This window comes from Chinchilla lanigera, unplaced genomic scaffold (genome assembly GCF_000276665.1).
Source record: "Chinchilla lanigera isolate Chin_1 unplaced genomic scaffold, ChiLan1.0 scaffold00047, whole genome shotgun sequence".
In the NCBI taxonomy this organism is placed as follows: Eukaryota; Metazoa; Chordata; class Mammalia; order Rodentia; family Chinchillidae; genus Chinchilla; species Chinchilla lanigera.
In genome coordinates this window covers 1,762,224-1,782,406 of record NW_004955448.1, presented here as the reverse complement: position 1 = coordinate 1,782,406, position 20,183 = coordinate 1,762,224, and the positions used below count along the sequence as shown (strand labels likewise).

Here is a 20,183-nt window from a genome sequence, read left to right as displayed (position 1 = left end):
TTTTGGTTTTTCTCCGGTACCGGGAACCGAACTCACGACCTTGCGCTTGCCAGGCAGGCGCTTTGCCACTGAGCTAAATCCCCAGCCCCTGTGTTTGAGTTTTATAACCTCTGTAAACCTGGTCAAATGATACATTATATACAATGTAATTTACATACATATAAAATATATTTTTAGTTCATATATATGTATACTAAAAATATACTTAAAAATATCTATATCTATCTATATAGATATAGATAGATATATAGATATATAGATATATAGATAGATAGCTAGGTAGATAAGGGGAAATGCACTGATATGGAATGATTTTCAAAATATTTTGAGAGCCAGGCGTGGTGGTGCATGCCTGTAATCCCAGCACTTGGGAGGCTGAGGCAGGAGGATTGCTTCGAGTTTGAGGCCAGCCTGGGCTACAAAGTGAGTAAAAGCCCAGTCTGAACTGCATAGCTGGACCCTGTCTCAAAAAAAAAAAAAAAAAAAAAGAGAGAGAGAGAAAAGGGATATAGAACAGGGTGTATTTATCACTTTTTAAAAAAATTTTTTTTTTCTTTTGAGACAGGGTCTCACTATGCAGTTCAGGCTGTCCTTGAGCTCATTTTGTAGCCCAGGTTGGCCTCAAACTCACAATGATCCTCCTGCCTCAGCCTCCTGAGTGCTGAGATTACAGGTATGTGCCACCACGCCCAGCTATCATTTTTTTAAAAATTTATGTATATGTATACCAGGCATGGTGACACACACCCGTCATCCAGATACTCAGGAGGTGGAGGCAAGAGGATTGTCTTAAATTCAAAGCCAGCTGGGATTACAGGCATGTGCCAACTTGCCTGGCTTCCCTGCTTTGTGACACAGGCAAATTTCTCAATTTTTTGGCCTTAGGCGCTTCATTTATAAAATAAAGACAATAATAATACCCACCTCATAGAGTTTTGTTGTGGAAATTATATAATTTAACACATGACTTGTAAAAAGTAACTTATTACAAACTTGACACAAAAACAAATTTAAAATGTCTTTATTCATTTACATAGCAAATTACTGTCCCCAGTTGAAAACCAGAATCTCTTAATTTGTCCAGCTTAACTGAAAAATTCAGGTATTTCTTTATCATGTACTGACATAATAGAGGATGTAAATGTCAATAAACAGATAACTATTAAATAATTTCATAATATGCAGAATCTTGGATAAATGGTTAAAATTTCAGACCAATATTAAATATAGGCACATAGATATTTCAGGTATACCAACAGGCTTAATAAAGATGTTTGTATTGATTTGCTTTTAGTGAATTTTTAAATACCCAATTCCAAATCTTCCAGCTCCTGGAGGATGGCTGTTTCTTTTTGAATTTTCTCCAACTAGAAAAGTATAAAACAATGCAGTTATTGAACTGGAAGTGAAGTAGTTATTGGATCTGTAGTATGCCAGAAAAAATTCAGAGAAGGAATAGTTCTTACATTTTAAATAGTTCTTACACTGGAAAACACAGATTAAAAACTATTGATTAGAAACAAATTCTAAATTGATATTTAGAATGAATCAGAGGAACAAATGACAGAAGCTGTCTCACTACGTCTCTTTCTATGTCTGGCCTCAAAACTGCTGAGGAACGGAAAGGGGAAAAATGCTAGCTGAGACACAGGAAGGAAGATATGCATTTATATAACATAACGCACTGCCCGCCATTTTCAGCAGGGACAGCATTCATATGCCCCTCAGGAAGAGTAACTTTGTCATTTACTGTAATCAACTGTGTATCATATCCTTCCCTATTAAAAGTTAATTTTGGGGGATTTTTTGGTACTGGGAATTGAACTCATGACCTTGCGCTTGCCAGGCAGGTGCTATGCTGCTCAGTTATATCCCCAGCCCTAAAAGTTAACTTTTATTTTATTGCTTCTATTCTTTTCTATTTCTATTCTTTTTTTTTTTTTTGTACCAGGAATCAAACTCAGGACCTTGCGCTTGCCAGGCACTTTGCTTGTGCCACTGCGCTACATCCTTGGCCTCTATTCTATTTTTTGAGACAGGGTCTCCCTGTGTAGTTCAGGCTGGCCTGGACTCACTATGTAGACGAGGCTGGCCTTGAACTGTGGCAATCCTCCCACCCTGGCCTTCTAAATGCTGGGTAATTTACAGGCGTGCACCATCACACCCAGTAAAACTTCTGAAAGTATGAATATTACAGAACAAGTTTAAATGTTTACTGACAATAAAGAGGGAAAGACAGTAATGACTTTGAGCGCAAATGAAAAATGCAAGAAAATACCTGGTTTTTTTCTAGTTGTTTTCCGGCTGCTGCTTGTTCTTTTAGTTGTTCGATTGCTTTCAGTTTCTGCAAACATCAAACATCAGTCAAGAGCAAGACAGGAAAAGCCAATTTCTCTCAGGAAAAGTGAGTTTTCTCATTTAGAAGCCAATAATGATTATGAAACTGAATCAAGTAGAATTATCCTACACTTCCATCAAAAATAGTCTATTAAAATGTTAGGGCAAACTATTTTTTTAAAGCTAAATAATAAAGAAACGGGAACTAGCAAAAATGGTTTTCAAGCTTTTAATTAATGTTATCATTTGTGTACACACACACAGGTGCACATATGTAAATATATCACTAATTTCACCATTTACTTCAATACGCCATTGACCCTGGACCTTGTCTTTGCCTTTAACTACTTACCAATCCAATTACTTCAATGTACCATGACCAAACATTGCATATTTTTGTTAATTTTTGTAAGATTATATGAAAGAAAATATAAAAATGACAATTTTATCGAATTTATTTAATACAAGAATCAACTGGTTGGGCTGGAGATATAGCTCAGTGGCACAGCACCTGCCTAGCAAGCACTAGGTCCTGAGTTTGATTTCTGGTACCAGAAAAAAAAAGTCAACTGGTTGAAATGACACCCACTCCCGTGACACTCATGATAGTTGGCATGTAAACAAATGCAATGTCCAAGAGATGATGTTTGGGGTAAACTTGGGGTAAACTTTTGGTCTCTGTTTCCTCATCTTTTACTGTTGTTATTGTTGCTTTGGTGGACTGGGACTCAGACCCAGAGCACAGTGCTGAACTATACTTCGTACTGAACTATAACCCCAGCCCTCCTACTTCGTCTTTAAAACTGGGATAAAACATCTGTTCCTACCTATCTTACAGGTCTAGGATGAGACAATGAATACAAGTATTCAGCAACTTGTGTACAAATGTAAATTACTTATTACTTTAAGAATTAACAGAAGTAGTAATAGCTTTCAAGCATTCTTGAATAGAATTAAAATGAGTACCACTCCTAAATCACAGTATTTCATAATGAGAAAGTTACCATTTTAAAGTATCTAAGTTCTACTTTTCTTTATGTACTTCTTAGATACACTCCTTTCCATAAACACATCTGGTTTTCATGTAAGTCTCTCACCTTCTTCAGATTCTTAATCTTTTTGTCTACTTCGGGGTCACCGGAAGCTGACCGAGAGGCCGCGTTCTGGGGTACACTCTGGGCAGCAGGAGTAGGTGCTACATCTGCAGTCTTGTCACTTCTTGCTTCCTGCAGGAGAAAGTTTTAAAAATTCAATTTAAAAAATGAAAACATGAAAGTATTTCAATCCACAGTCTTTGTATAAATACTGAAACCAAGGAGGTCACTTTATTTACATTTTATATGAAGAATTTGAATTGTGAACTCTGCTACATATTCCCCCACTAGACAGAAAGGACCTTATCAGAGTAAACTAGGCCATTTCTATACCAGTCAACCATCCACGGAGACTTCTGGATATTTTGGGAAATGCCATCAGTGGGCTGACAGCAATGAGAAACGAGCTCTCTCAGCAGACCCTCCCTTACTCTTGGACTCTCTCTCGGTTCTCCAGACTGTGGGCAGTAAATTTCTGTTATGTAAAAATTGCCCACTCTGAGGTATTCTGTTATAGTAGTCTAAGGAGACAAGCTACCCACTCTGTCTGAATCTCAAATGTATGTTACCATGACCTCACTAACAAGACATTTCCAGTCTAGTTGGTCATGTTCCCACCGTGAGCCATACAGTGTCACATTCTGTAATCACACTGGTATGATTTTTCAACTACATAATCAAATGCAGTTATTTTAGCTAGATGTGGTGGCACACACCTGTAGTCACAGCTACCTGAGAAGCTGAAGCAGAAGGATTGTAAGTTCAAGGCCAGTCTGAGCAAACTGGCAAGAACTTGTTTCAAAATTAAAAAAAAAAAATTATTTATTTATTCATTCATTCATTCATTCATTCATTTATTTATTTGTCTTTTTGAGACAGGGTCTCACTATGCAGTTCAGGCTGGCCTTGAGCTCACTTTGTAGCCCAGGCTGGTCTTGAATTTGAAAGGATCCTCCTGCCTCAGCCTCCCCAGTGCTGGGCTTACAGGGCTACACCACCACACCTGGCCCATAATAAAATTTAAACCTGGCATGGTGGTGTATGCCTGTAATCCCAGCATTTCAGAGGCTGAGGCAGGAGGATTGCTGTGAGTTTGAAGTCAGCCTGGACTACACAGTGAGTTCAAGGCCAATCTGAACTGCATAGTGAAACCCTGTCTCAAGAATTTATAAAGGGGTGTGGGCATAGCTTATTGGTAGAATAAAACTGAGCTAGTACACGCAGGGCCTGGCTTCAATTCCTAGTACTGCAAAAAACACAAAAATAATAAAAATAAACGAACAGATTAGAAATCTCTTGCCTTTATAAGATAAATACCTTGGGTACTCTGCTATAGTGATGAAACACTAACACGATCTCCATCTATTGTATAGATAGGATTACTCAGAAACTCAAAGGCAAACACCATAGAAAGACATTCTGGCTACTTAAAGTCTAACTACATTCTGTAATAGCAAGTCTTTAGGACTACAGTTCTTTTTTCTTTGTTTTGTTTTTGTTTTTGTTTTTTGAGACAGGGTCTTGCTATGTAGTTCAGGCTGGTCTCGAACTCACAATGATTCTCCTGCCTCAGCCTCCCAAGTGCTGGGATTACAGGTATGCGCCACCACACCTGAAAGGACCACAGTTCTTTCAACTTTAACATTTAAAGCTCGGGCTGGGGATTTAGCTCAGTGGCAAAGCACCTGCCTGGCAAGCGCAAGGTCGTGAGTTTGATTCCTGGTACCGGAAGAAAAAACAAAACAAAAAAAACCAAACAAACAAGAAACATTTAAAGCTAATTTAATGGGTTATTTTTGAGACTGGTACTAGTACCCAAATACCTGCTTTGCAGCTTTCTTGGCTTCATGCTTCCTTTGATTTTTAAGGGCTGTTTTTGATAACGGCTTATCATGTCCTGGTTGTGGTTTCATATTCTGGGGTGGTTCTTCCTCATGCTATGGAAAATGTAAAATAAGCAATTTTGAAATGGAGCCTATGTTTTAAAAAGTATGTACAATAATAAATTATATACTTTTGCCAATAAAGGAAAAACTTATTTTATCAAATTTATTTCAGTATCACTGGAAAAAAAATTTCAAAATTCCTCTCAGTAGCGGTACACTCCAACTGTCAGAATGAATTTATGGAGGTCTTCCTATTTGTTGGTATGCATCTTTCAGGTACATACTATTTAACAAAAGCTGGCAAAATCCCTTTTAGCTTTATTTAAAGGACAGAGTTTTTCTTAGCACTACTAGAGACACACAAACCTTATGAAATCAGGTACCAAAACACATTCTTCGGAGGGTTTTGATCTGACTACTATCAACAGAAACCTGGGTCCTCACTTGTTTTCGTCATAAAAAGAATTACTTGTCAGATCTTTATTTGTAAAAACCAGAGATCAGAAGATGAAGCAACGTTAAACATAATGTGGGAGCTAAGCAGTTGCAGACACTTGGTTTGGTCAGGTGGGAAGGGCCATGCTTTTGGTCTGTGGAAGTGAAGAGGGGCACAGCAGAGGCACAAGAATATTTACTCTTAGGAAAGTGCCCACTTCCCTGAGCGCCTGAGGGTCACATGCCCACACAGCCCCTTTTTCGTAAGGAGCCCTAGTGTGCTGCTGCTGTGTGGTCCCTTTTCTAGGAACACTAGCTGGACTGCTGCTCACTCTCAAGCGCGTTTCCATCCTACCACCCCACAGAAACTCAGGGGTTAATCGGCGTGCTCTTCTGAGCGCTCGAACGCTAACATTTTAGAATTATACCAGAATCTGATCAATACTCTGGTCATAACTATAAAGCAAAAGGAACTAATGGCCTGAGGGTAACAAATATGTTTTCAAAATTGGGAAATTGCACATAAGCACCCGGATCCATTGTCTTGAAAACCAAACATTTTGACAAATTAAATCTAAAACTGTCCTGGAGAAAGAATCAGTTATTACAGTGTAGCTGCTAAGGCCCTTACACAGGACATGAGCGCTCTCATTTACCATTCTTTCTCACTTACTATTGTACTATACATTGGCCTAGCTTAACAGGCACTTGAATTTGAGCTCCTGGTACAAAGTCAATGTAAAAAAAAATTCAGTATCTTACTCAGTTATCTTTCCCAGAAATTTAAAAATAGAAGGAAAAGTTCTAAAGAGCTCCACACAGTGAAAAATTTTCCCAACCAAAGAAGTAACACTTTCCTTACCAATTTGGAATTGCTAGCTGGTTTGTTTCGTAAAGCCGGGGGTCTGTAAGCTGTCGCAACTTTAGGCTCTTCACTGGGCACTTCGCTTGGAACTGCTTGGTACGTTATCGTTTTTGCTGGAAATACTCCATCCAAGAATGGCTGCCAGGAAACCTGCCACAACTCTCCATTTGACGGGACATCATACTTGTGCAAGACAGAGCCAGTGTAATGCCAGATCTTGTAGCCATTATTAACACGCAACCTGGGCGCACAGGTGGCTGTTAAGATGTGCTCCCCATCTGGACACCAAGCGAAGTATGTAGAATCACAAGCTACTGGTTTAGAAATAAGTTTGTAGTTTTTAACATCCCACACTTCCATTTGTCCCCTCAGATTTCCAAATCCAGCTAGCACTAATATATGTCCATGAGGGCTGTAGTAGGCTGCATTGCGAGGACCAGTTCCAAAGTCAAACACGGGATCGCATTTCAAATTGAAAATTGTTGCTTTGGCAGGCATAAAACCATAGACAGCACAAAACTCAGTTGAACTAGAATTCCAAACTACATCATAAATGGGGCCATTTTTTGCTAGAAAAAGAATGTAAAACTCAAATTAGCAATAAAGAATTATATAATACTCATAAACACATCAAACAGTAAAGAAAACCCCTCCAAAAAATGTCAAGGAATATTAAACATAATATATTCCTATGTGACATACCATGGGAATTAATGTATTAGGTACAGTCACATAATTACTGAAGAATCTCTATTGATGCCTGGTGTAGTGATGCACACCTCTAATCCTAGCACTCAGAAGGCTGAGGCAGGACTGCTGGGAGTTTGAGGTCAGTCTGGGCTATACAGTGAGTTCAGGGCCAGCCTACATAAATAGACCCTGTCTCAAAAGAAAAAAAAAAAAAGAAGAATTTCTACTGAGTCTTCATTTCTTTCAAACATTTTGACATCGGGGGTCACAAAGCCAATATGGTTTTATGGTAACAGTTTATTACTATTAACGAACAAAAAATCGAGATGAGATCTAGCTTTTTGTGCCAGGGAACTCCTAAGCTCAAGTGATCCTCTTGCCTCAGCCTCCCAGGTGCTAACAATAAACTACAGGCCCGTACTACCATACAATATAATTTTTAAAGCAGTAATATATGCTCATGGTAATAAAAATAAAAGCTATATAAAAAGATGTATCACAAAAGAAGTCCTTCTATACAAAGGCAACCCATTATATGTCTTGCATATCCTTTCAGAATTTTTTTTTTTTTTTTTGTATTTTGACCCTTTTTGAGACAGGGTCTCGCTGTGCAGTTCAGGCTGGCCTTGAGCTCACTTTGTAGCCTAGGCTGGTCTCAAACTCGCAACAATCCCCCTGCCTCAGCCCCCCGAGTGCTGGGATTACAGGTGTGTGCCACCACGCCCAGCTTCAGAATATTTTTGACGAAATAAAACACCTATCTCTCACACATACATATAAATGACAAAGTTCTAAACCCGTTATTTCCTTTAATACTTTGTTTTGTTTCTGTCTTTTTGAGACAGGGTCTCGCTATACAGTTCATGTCGGCCTTGAACTCACTTTGTAGCCCACACTGGCCTCAAACTTGCATCAATTCTCCTGCTTCAGCCTCCCGAGTGCTGGGACTATAGGCATGTGCCACCATGCTCAGCTAATACCTTATTTTGAAGATTTTTCTTCCTTTTTTGGTGGTACTGGTCATATACACAGCGAGGGCCTTCTTACTGATCTACATCCCCAGCTCTCTTTATTTCTTATTTTAAAGCAGGATTTCAGTAAATCACTATGTTGCCCAGGCTGGGCTCAAATTTGAGATCTTGTCTCACCCTCCCAGAGTGCTGGGATTACAGGCATGTACCCTTAGGCCCTACTGAGATTTTTCAACATAAGCACATTAAAATCTGCCTTGTTCTTTTTCAGCTGCACTACATTCTGTTACAAACCTTGCTTTATTTTCCCCACTATGAGTACACACAAATATATCTGCAGGAGGGAAAGCGCAAGGCCAAAGGGTGTTTAGATTTACTTGGTAACATACCACCAAAATGTGCCTCAAAGGTATTGTACCAACTTACATGTCTATATATAGACTCTGATAGCACGTTTCCCTCTTCCTATCATAACTGTACAGTTTCTTACTTTTCTCTTTGCCAACCTATTAAGTAAAAATTTACGCCTTGTTTTCTCTTATGTCTCTGATTATAAGCTAAGCATCTTTAATGGAAGTGATTTTCTCCTGTAGGTTAACCTTACTGCCCATGCCTATCATTCTTCCTCATTTTTTTTTCTTTTTGGTACCAGGAATCAAACTCAGGACCTTGTGCTTGCCAGGCAGGCGCTTGTGCCGCTGAGCTATATCCCCGGCCGTCTTCCTCATTACTGACTGGACTTTTACCTAAGTTTACTTGATATATCAAGAAACTTCATCCTTTCTCATCCTCATCCCTTGTTTGCTTCTCAGAATGATAATCTTCCCAATGCTTTGTCTGTTTTCCTTATAGATCCTTCTTCCACCACTGTCATTCATTTTCTTGTTGTTACTGTTTTGAGACAGGGTCTCACTAAGTCGTTCAGGCTGGCCATAAACTCACTATGTATCCCAGACTGGCCTTGCACTCGCAGTGATTCTCCTGCCTCCGCCTTCCAAATGCTGCAATTACAGGCGTACATGACCACGCCTGGCTGTGAAATCTGTGATTTTCATGTATTAGATTTATTATTTTTCTCTCATGATTTCTGGTTTCTTAGAACAACTTTTCATACTTTAGACTAGAAAAAAACATTCTCGTATTTTCCTCTCTTCTTTTGAAGTTTTTATGCCACTTGTTCCCAAACCATAAATTAAACAATGAGTGTTTTTTCCACTAATTCAATGCTAACTTTACTATGTATGAATTCCTATGGGAGTGTAGATCTATTTCTGGGATGGTGCTATTCCACAGATTTACCATAAGCCAGAGCCAAAGTTATCTTAAGTACAACTGCTTTACATTCTAATGTTAGTATGAGAACACCAGAATTCCCTCTGCCCTCCTCCTCTTCTGTAAAAGTTTTCAGAACATTTTTGGATGTTCACTTTTCAACAGTCATTATAACCAGCTTATCCAGTTTTAAAAAAATCAACTAGCATTTAATTTTTAGGTTAACTTGGACAGAAACAACATCTTTATAACATTCTCCTCGTTAAAAGGTCATGACTTGTCGCTGAACAGTTTAAGTTTTCTTCCCATAGGGGTTCTATGTTTCTTATTTTTGCTGCATATGGAATCTTTCATTATATTTTTAGAAGTGGCTATTTATAACTTCACCTATTCAGTTTTTTCCTTTCAAAATTGTTTTACTTCTTTTTTTTTTTGGTACTGGGACTCGAACTCATGACCTCAAGCTTGCCAGGCAAGTGCTTAAGCTGCTGAGCTATACCCCTGGCTGTCTTACCTCTTTTGATCAGTCATATTTACTAGGTATTTTGGCCATCCTTGTTTTATTTCTATCTTCAATGGGAATACAGTTGTTCTGTATGGAAGATTACCCTATTCACACGTGTTCAATGCAAAATGAAAAAATCAGGAAGCTGCTAGTATTTAAAATTAATTTAGCTCATCAAACCATAGATGAGCTGGGAGCAGTGGCATATGCATATAACCCCACTCCTCGGAAGGCTGAGGCAGGAGGGTAGCAAGTTACAGGCCCGTGTGGGGACACAGTGAAACCTCCCCTCAAAAAACAAACAAAACAAAGATGAAGTGGTAACACTCTTGGATATTATTCACAATTGCGAAAGTCATTAGGCCGATTTCCTGAGTGGTATTATCTCACTCAGGAGGTTCTACTACCACTAACGTACTGGCATAACTCAAATTAACTAACTGGATTCTGTCAAAATAAGGTATGTTTGAGAATGAGTTTAAGTTTCTTAAGAGAAATTTTACCTTAAGGTTTATTAAAGTATTTGAATTCTATCACTTGATGAAAAATTTAGATTATACCTTTTTTACGGCATTATTACTTTTTACTATCATTTTTATCAAAAGAAGACTATAGGAACACTCACGCAGCTGCACCACGGCACTTTCTCCATTTGTTGCAATGTAGTGCAGTGTTTGTTCTCCATAGTAGGAAGCTCCTGTCTTGTCAACTTCTGTGCTAGCTATTACCAACACAGCAGTAGCTGTAATAGCAAAAGCTTTAATTAGATTTAAAACACAAATTAAATGGTAAACATCAGTAGCACTTTTTAAATACATCTATGAATGTAAGTCTAAATTCACACTTGCTGAACAAAATGAGAAATAAAAATGTATTTGTCATACCTTTTTTATTCCACAGCATTGTAACCTTATCAGCTTTAAAGAAACTCTTATTGGCTAAAGCTGCATGAGGTCCACCAAAGTTGGGGTACTGGTATAATCTAACAAATGAAGGTGCACCTTTACTTCCTGGAACATAGACAGCCACCTAGGATACACAGACATAAGTTATCATTTATTGTTTTAAAGCATATAAACTAGGATGGATGTGTTTTTACACTTACCAAAAAACCAAAATAAAGCAACCCCACCACAACACAAAACTAAAAAAGGTTAAGCATGTAATAGTTCATATAAACTAACAAAAACAACAATTACCTTGTACGGTTGGGGTCCAGGTGATACAACAAAATCATTAATTTTTTGCAAATGCAATTTATTTGCAATTGTGTCTAAAAAAAAAAAGTAAATGATGTTAGGTTGGTGAGAGAAGCTAACAGGAGCACAGGAAGCTCTGAGTGTTTTATAAGAAATTTCTATAGTCTCGCGTAGGTGAGGCAGAGCAACACAGTAGCAAAAGCCGGGGTGGGGAACAAGATGAACCTAGGCTTAGTTCCTACTCACTCACTTACTAGCTGAGCTTAGGAAAGTCATGGGATTATATTACCCAGCTCCTAGTGACTGACTTTACGAATACAATGCCAGGCACACGGAACATATTCAGTGAATGTCAGCTCTCCTCGATCTCTGAAATAACAGTGTTAGAGCCCCGCTGGTATAAAGTCTGACCGTGGGCTACTACTGCAGAGTATGAATACGGAAATTCTACAGTCTGTGTGAAACACAGAGGAAACACGAAAATGATCCAAACAATAGTAGATGGCTAGTATTTATTGATGTTTACTCTAGCACAGGTGCTCAGAACTCGTATGACTAACAACATGCAACTCTAGTTAATGGGAATAAAGAGGTATTGATATTACTCTTTCTTTGTTCCATGTCAGAGGTCAGCAGCACATTAAATTGTGAAGCTGGTGCCTACCATTCCTCTGGAAAGCTAACAAAGATATAAGACAAGAAAGAAAGAAATCTAATCTAAAAACAACCAGAAAGAAATTTCAAAAATACAAAAACGAAGTGCAAACTACAGCAATTAGATGCTACTCAAAGTCAGCTGTAAAGCTACCTTTGGTACAAGTGAACACAGTTACCCATCCCTATTCTACTATAATATACTCACGAGTGGACCATCACTAAGGGGATACTCTAATGACAAAAATAAATGCAATTTTTTCTTTTAAATTATCAGCAATCACATTACTGCTGTTACTGTTGGTGGTAGTCTAAGAATTTTATATGTAAGAATTAATGTAGAACAAAGCAAATGAATATGAATATTCCCAAGCCCAGAGAAAGATTCTTGGCATTGACAAAAGGTAAGTAAAAGTTTTGCAGATCTTAATTTAAATGGAATTATAGAATTCTCTCACGATTATCATAATTTAAGAATACAAAGAAAAAAAAGCCTAGAAACAATGATCAGTGCCTCAGCAATGAGAACCTTTAAATCTAAGACTGTGGTCTCTAAATACCATTTTCCATTAAAAGGAAACAGTGTTTCCTGGAACTGGTTGGCTGCAGATGTATATCAAAAAATACACAAGACAGCGGAAGAGTTTACATAAGCTGAGAAGTCATTTAAAACTAAATGAACAAATAGGGGCTGGGGATTTAGCTCAGCAGCAAAGAGCCTGCCTGGTAAGCGCAAGGTCGTGAGTTCGGTTCCTGGTACCGGAGAAAAACCAAAAAAAAAAAAAAAGACAAAATAAAACTAAATGAACAAGGATGAGACAATCTGGGCATCAATAAGAGTAGTAACTACAACAGATTAAACCATATATATTTTAAATTCATAGTTCATTAAGAAAGAGAGAAAACTAAATGTTTACAATAAAGATTGCTAAAGAGAGAACATATTAAAATTGCTGAAGGGAAAGAATAATTATCTTGGGCTGGGGATACATCTCAGTGGCACAGTGCCTGCGGGGGAAGTGCGCAGTCCTGAGTTCGATTCTGGATACCAAAAAACAACAAAAACAAAATCCCCAAAGAATAATTATCTTGTCTTTTCTCACAGTTTCAAATAGTAACCATGGAGTAGATGGGGCAATTTTCCTTTGTAATAGTACAGCTAATGCACAAAAAGGAATGGGTTGGGCATGGTGATACAGGCCTACAATCCAGCATTCAAGAGGTTGAGGCAGGAGGATCACCATGAGTTCGAGGCCAGCCTAGCCTACACGAGTTTAAGGCCAGCATGAACTGCAAAGCAAGACCCTGTCTCAAATAACAATAACAACAAAAAAGAGATCACCACTGATGAAATAAGTAATGCATCTGGGTACTGAATATTAATGCCAGCACCTTATAATATTAAAGATAACCAAACATTACAAGCTTGTTGAGAAAAGAACACCACTTTATGATGCAGTCTTGGCCCATCCACCAAAAAAATAAGAACATGAAGTTGGCCAATTCTAAATCCAACCAGGGAGGCTGGGAATATAGCTCAGCAGCACAGCACCTGCCTGGCAAGCACAAGGTACTGAGTTCCGGTACAAAAAATAAATAAATAAATAAAAATAAATCCAACTAGGGTAAAGATGAATTATCTTAAATTATACCATGGCATACAATAGTAAAATTCAAACTATGGGAAAATATACAAAATAAATAGCCTTATTTCTTAAATAATAAATTACAAGAGGGGAAAAAAAGATGGGGTAGGAATCTATATATTAAAAGAAACAAGATATATCAATCAATTGCAAAGTATGACAACTTCTTTGGATTCTGAGCTTTAAATAAACTGTAATATTTGCCATTATTAGAAATTTAAACAATGAGATACTTAATGATTGGTGATAATGATATTGTGGCTCGATTTTAAAATTAAGGGGATTAATCTTCAGAAATATGTACTGAAATATGTATTGGTAGAATTACATGATTATGGAATTTGCTTTAGCTTAGTGAGGTGATAGCAGAATAAATGTACAGATGAGAGACGACTGCCCAGCCTGAACTGCACAGTGAGACCCTATCTCAAACAACAACAAGAGATCATTAAGTTTGCTTACTGCTTGATGCTTACAGGGACTAGATGTCTACTTTTGTGTATGAAATTGTATACAATAAAATATTTGAGAAGTTTGCATCATAGAACTGCAATAGCAAGTAAGGTCAGTATTCTCAGATCTTCACTTAACAATAATTATGACTGGCTATGGTGGGGCCCATCTGTAATCCCAGCACTTGGGAGGTTGAGGCAGGCCAACTGCTGCAAGTTGGAGGATAGGATAGCCTGAGCTACATAGTGAGTTCAACACCAGCCTGAACTACATGGCGAGACCCTGTCTTAAAACACCCCCAGAAAGCTGGGTGTGGTGGCACATGCCTGTAATCCTAGCACTCAGCAGGCTGAGGCAGGAGAATTACCACAAATTGGAGGCCACCTTGGGCTACATAGTGAGTTTAAGGCCACCCTGAACTATATAGTGAGATCCTGTTTCAAAAAATCAACAAAAGCAAAAACTTCCAAAAAACAATAAAAAATATCCAGTAATGATCAAATAACAAAGTTTTTGTAAAAATTAAAATCTTTGTGTTATAGAATTTGGCATTCAGATGTACAATGAATTATGCAAATGAAAATAATAGCATAATAGTTATTGATTAGTAAACCAACAGGAATTCAGAGAATTCTAACACGTGGTATAAGGTAATGAAAACTGTATAAGCTTAAAGTATATAATAAAATCATTTATCAAATCCTTCCATACTAAAATTGTTGTTTTCAAAGAAGTGAACTTCATTGTTAACATTTCGGGCACAAATAATTTCATCTTCTGACCAGGATGGACACCTGTATCAAAAAGAAAGAAAAAAAAAAAGTTAGTCAAACTGTAATATGATGTTACAATGTTAAAGTCTGGGATTATTGTTTACTATTTAAGAAAAAATACTTATAATAAAAAGTATTGTTTTTTTTTCCTTTTAAAGAAGAAGCTGGCATAGTGGCATATATATGCCTGTAGTTCCAGCACTTTAGGAGGCTGAGGCAAGAGGATTGCAAATTCAAGTCCTACTTGGGGAATGTATTGAGACCCTTTCTCAAAATAAAAACTGGCTAGGGATATATCTCAGAGCATTCCTGTGTTCCAGTAGTAGGGGCGGGAGAAGCCTAAACAAGGAAGATCACATTTTTACTCTTTACATTTCTATATACAAAATCCTTAAAGCTCTCGGTTTTAGTTTAAGTTATTTTCAAAATCAATACCAAAGAAACAAATATTATACCATGATAATATTTAAAATATTTTGAAAATAATTAGCACTTTAAAGCTTTTATTTACCAATTTTGTGTTTTTTTCTGTATAAAAGATTTCAAACATGTCCCGGTTTTTACATCGTAAAGTTGTAGGTTGGGTATCCCAGCTGTGCCATCTTTAGAAGCTGCAATGAAACAATTTTTTTTTTTTGGCAGTAAATGTCTCCTAACATGTTTTAAAAAAGATTTCACACCTAGAAAAATTTTGAACAGGATTATGAAAATCAAATAAAGGACTTTTTAAAGTCAACTTTCCTCTCCAACCTTAAGTATGGACTTCATCATTCATCCCTAAAGCCATGACAATGTATATAATATGTTTAAGCAAAAGCCCAGCATCTCTAAAACAAATTAATTACTGCTAGTTTTATGAATACTTAAGAGATTTTTTATCTATTAAGTTTGACATGGATTACTATCACTGGATTAAATCATGAAAGCATGAAGCTATGGTATAAGTGTGGTTTTTTTTGTTTTGTTTTGTTTTGTTTGTGGTACCGGGAATTGAACGCAGGACCTTGCACTTGCCAGGCAGGCGCTTGTGCCCATGAACGATAGCCCTGGCTATAATGTAAGTCTTTAAAGGAAATTTTATAAAACCACTCATGATTCTCAGTTTCCCTCTTATTTACTTGGAAAAGAAAGATTCATTAGAGTCCCGGTCTCTTGAAAGAACAAAACCCAGGAGGTTTACAACTATATCAACATTTTCTTTGTTTTTATTTTGTTAACATTGATATTAGAAAATGGTTAATAAAGTAAATCCCATACCCATTTCCAGTATTTTATTACTCATGTATAGAACACATCTATATAAAATATTAATATATTATAAGAAATTTTTAAATGTGTTGGAAAATGTCAGTTTCTTATTTTTTGTAATACCACACACATCTCTTAGATGTTATTTCTACTGTACTTCCTTTCCCTGACAATGGTTTAAAATGTTGACTTCAAAAGTTAGAGATCTTCCTTATTTTAGTTACTTTCTAAATTTTAAGGGGCTGGGGATTTAGCTCAGCGGCAAAGCGCCTGCCTGGCAAGCGCAAGGTCGTGAGTTCGGTTCCCGGTACCGGAGAAAAACCAAAAAAAACAAAAACAATAAATTTTCTCTTAAGCCTTTTCTTTTCTTCTACCTCAAAACAGATTTTTTTCACCAACTTATTATATACATAATTCCCCTTTATCTATGGCTTCACTTTCTGAAGATTCAGTTTTCTGGCAGTCAACCATAGCCCAAAAAATATTAAATAGAAAATACCAGAAATAAATGAGCCCTAAGTTTTAAATTATGCATTATCCTGTGTAGCATATAGCTCTCTGTCTCTCTCAGAGTGTGGATCAGCCTTTGGTCTGCAATATATCCATACGCCACCTGCCCACTAATCACCTAGTAGCCTTGTGTTCATCTTGGTTATACAGTGCTTGTGTTCAAGTAATCCTTATTTTACTTAATAGTGGTGTTAAACCATAAAAGTAGCAATGATGGCACTTTGGATATGCCAAAGAAAAGCTATATACTGGTTCCTGTAAGTGAAAACAGAAATTCTCAAGTACTTAATATGCTAAGACTAAGATCTACAGTAATAAATCTATCCATAAAACTGTGAAAAAAGTAAAGGAAATTCATACTAATTTTGCTGTCATACCTCAAACAGTAAACATTACAGCCACAGTGCATGATCTTAGCTAAAACAGAAGAGGCATTAAATTAAAGGATTTGGTAGTTTCAGGCGTTCACTAAGAACCTATTTCCTCTGGATAAGACTATTATACCTTAAAATTGATTTCAGTGCACTGTATTTGGAAAACACAATATTAACTGTTGATTATAAGTAGTCACAAATACCATTTACTATTATAAAGACAAAATACTGTCAAAAGATTATAAACTCTTCTGGTTTTTTCCACTAAATTTCATTGGTCCTGCCAGAATATTTTTACAGTGGGAAAATACTTACTAGTATAAGGCTGCCATGTTGCCAGAAGAGTGTTCTTTGGTGAGAATTCAAGGCAAACTGTCTTTGGGAGGTCGAAGGAGTGCAGTAGTCTCTTGTTAGTGATATTGATAATATTTACTCTGGTTTCAAAAGAAATTACTTCAGCAATAAAACACCGTTTTATAACAGCCAGTTCTAAGCAAAACATTCACACCTCTTTTCAAATATGAATCACTCCAAATCTTTTATTTTTTCATAAAAATCAATTTTCAGTTAGCTCTAGAAAATATCCCAGAAACACCGTAACTAAAACAAGTACATTTTATTAAAAAGCCCCTATATAAGGCTAATGTGAGAAAATAATATCAAATGAAAGGGACGGTAAAGGTGCTAGACAGAACGACAAAAGAATATTTTTTCATTTGAATAAATGGAAACTGTAACAGGTAGGAAATCAACAAGGTTATTTTTGATATCTCTTAAAATCTCAAAATCAGTCCCCAAAAGACATAAACATTACTGTGGTATGATGACAGGAACTAATAAATGAAGTTCTGTATTTTGGATACCATACTTTCTATGTACTAGATAGTGGCCCAACCACTATCTATACATTTTCTCATTTAATTTTCACAACAATATTGCATCATCACCTCTGTTTTATAAATGGCTAAATTTAGGTTTATGAAAATCAAACAAGTTGATCTACTGAAGATCATTTTACTGATAAATGCCATAGCCAAGCTTCTGAAATCTCTTTGGTCTTACTTGATTCTCTGTATTACACTAAACTTTTTGCAATTTAAAAGAATGATATTCTATTTTATCCCAGAAACCGCTGAATCAAACTCTGTTCTACTTAGGTTTGAGAAAGATACCCGGATTAGGATAAGTAGTCACTAACAGGCTCAAAAGGCTATGGCATAGTTTAAGCACGTAACACATACAATTCTTTGCAAATTATTTCAGCAATTACATATTTTAAATTGCATATTTGAAAATTACATGACACTTCCTTGACTTTTTTTGACTAGTTTAATGAAACTATTCCTAGATCCTCAAAAAACTCTATTTAGGGAAAAATCAGTTGTATTTTCTGACTTAGTTAACTATAAACACAACAAAGACCACAATCAATATACTCTATCTGATTCTCATGTCCTGAAGTACTTACACTGCTGTGGCCACAGTACTTTAAGGAAAAAAATGCTAATGTCTAAAATATCTACTAAACTGATGAATACGACATTTTAAAAGGCAGACAGAGCTACCTTAACAAGACTGACACTTGAGTTCAATAGAAGGCTAAGCGGGGATATGAGTGAAATACGGACAATCAACAACAGCGCCAAGATGAAACCACTTCGGGATAAGCCACTGCAGTAAGGGACACCTAAAAACAGACAACAAAAAGCACAGAGTGTCGTACTAGGTAGTAAATTTCTATTGACTCCAAATGCTATGAAGTAAAATATGGCCAGGTGTTGTAGTGCATGCCTGTAATCCCAGCCCACAGGGAGGCTGAGGCAGAAGGGTTCAAATTCAAGTCCAGTCTGCGAAGTTTTGGAGACCCTGTCTCAAAATAAAAGAGGGTTGGGTACAGTGGCACACATAGCACTTAGGAGGCTGAGGCAGGCCATCACTGTGAGTATGGGGCCAGCCAGGGCTACACATTGTGTGCACCGCCAGCCCGCACTATATATCGAGACCGGGTCTCAAAAAAAAAAAACAAACCACAAAACCAAACAAATAAACATCCCCCTCCAAATAAACATGCACACACATATAGATAAAATAAAAAAGAGCTGGGGAAGTAGCTCAGTGCAAAGGCCCTGGGTTCAATACTCAAAAGTACTGTTTAAAAGAAAGTAAAATATGCATTAAAAAATAAAACTTACAATGTTATAGCAAAAAAAGAAAAATTGAGAATATATTTTATCTTTGAGGCTATGATTGTTAATATTGTGGTGAGACCCAATATAATAGCATTATTTAGAATTTGAAAGAAGTTTATGGGTTATATTCAATAATTAAAAAAATAAAAATTTAATTATTTCATTATCAGAACTGCCAGCAACTTTATAGTCATAAAAAGTAACTCAACTAATTCAACAAATTATCTTTAGTGAATTTTTAAATATTGCATGTTTAATCCAATCTGACCTGAGAGTGTGAAGATTTTAGAGTATCACTAGAAAGAACATCATTTAAAAGATGTTTTTCAAACCAATGCATACATTTTTCTCCTTTTCAAAAAACCTAACAGTGTTGGGCTGGGGATATGTAGCTCAGTAGTAGACCACTTGCCTAGCCAGCATGTGTGAGGCCCTCAGTTTGTTTCTTTTTTTTTGGAGACAGGGTCTCACTATGTAGTTCAGGTTGGCCTCAAACTCATGAAATCCTCCTGCCTCAGCCTCCCGAGTGCTGCGATTACAGGTGTATACCAGAGGCCCTAGGTTTGAACCCCAACACTGCAAACAAAACAAAACAAAGCAACACTGACCTAACAGTATTAAAACAACAAAAATTACTTTAAATTAAGCAACAAATCTTTGAGCATTTTCCTGGTCTACAAAAAAAAATGTTGTAGTGACTTCTAGGAAATTAAAAACTGTTTTTTTTAGTAAAATATAACCATTCAGTCAAAATAACTTTTTTCCCCCAAGATCGATTTTGTAGCAATATTTTAGGTAATATAGAGCATACTAAACATTCTTTTGCCAGGCGTGGTGGCACACGCTTGTAATCCCAGCAATGAACTGCATAGTGAGGCCCTGTCTCAAAAAGACAAAATCAAAACAAAATTCTTTTGATGGCTGGGTATGGTGGCACAAGCCTGTAATCCCAGCACTCAGGACACTGAGGCAGGAGGATCACTGGGAATTCAGGGGCAGCCTGAACTACATAGCAAGTACCCCATCTCAAAAAAACATCAAATACCAAAAACAAAACAAAGCAAAAAAACCCAAGACAACAA

At 36.9% G+C, this 20,183-nt stretch overlaps 1 protein-coding gene across 1 annotated transcript in view; it reads right to left on the bottom strand.

Moving 5' to 3' along the window:
* Positions 1–1,005: 1,005 nt before the first annotated feature.
* Positions 1,006–20,183, bottom strand: part of Eif2a (eukaryotic translation initiation factor 2A, 65kDa) — a 38,342-nt gene continuing 19,164 nt past the window's right edge. The window contains exons 4-14 of the mRNA XM_005393010.2: positions 17,228–17,346; positions 15,292–15,391; positions 14,719–14,801; positions 11,255–11,328; positions 10,940–11,084; positions 10,681–10,797; positions 6,615–7,186; positions 5,255–5,368; positions 3,435–3,563; positions 2,279–2,344; positions 1,006–1,367 (exon numbers count right to left, since the gene is read on the bottom strand). Coding sequence (XP_005393067.1) covers positions 1,302–1,367; positions 2,279–2,344; positions 3,435–3,563; positions 5,255–5,368; positions 6,615–7,186; positions 10,681–10,797; positions 10,940–11,084; positions 11,255–11,328; positions 14,719–14,801; positions 15,292–15,391; positions 17,228–17,346 — 1,585 coding nt within the window. The 3' untranslated portion in view covers positions 1,006–1,301. The remainder of the gene's footprint in view (positions 1,368–2,278; positions 2,345–3,434; positions 3,564–5,254; positions 5,369–6,614; positions 7,187–10,680; positions 10,798–10,939; positions 11,085–11,254; positions 11,329–14,718; positions 14,802–15,291; positions 15,392–17,227; positions 17,347–20,183) is intronic.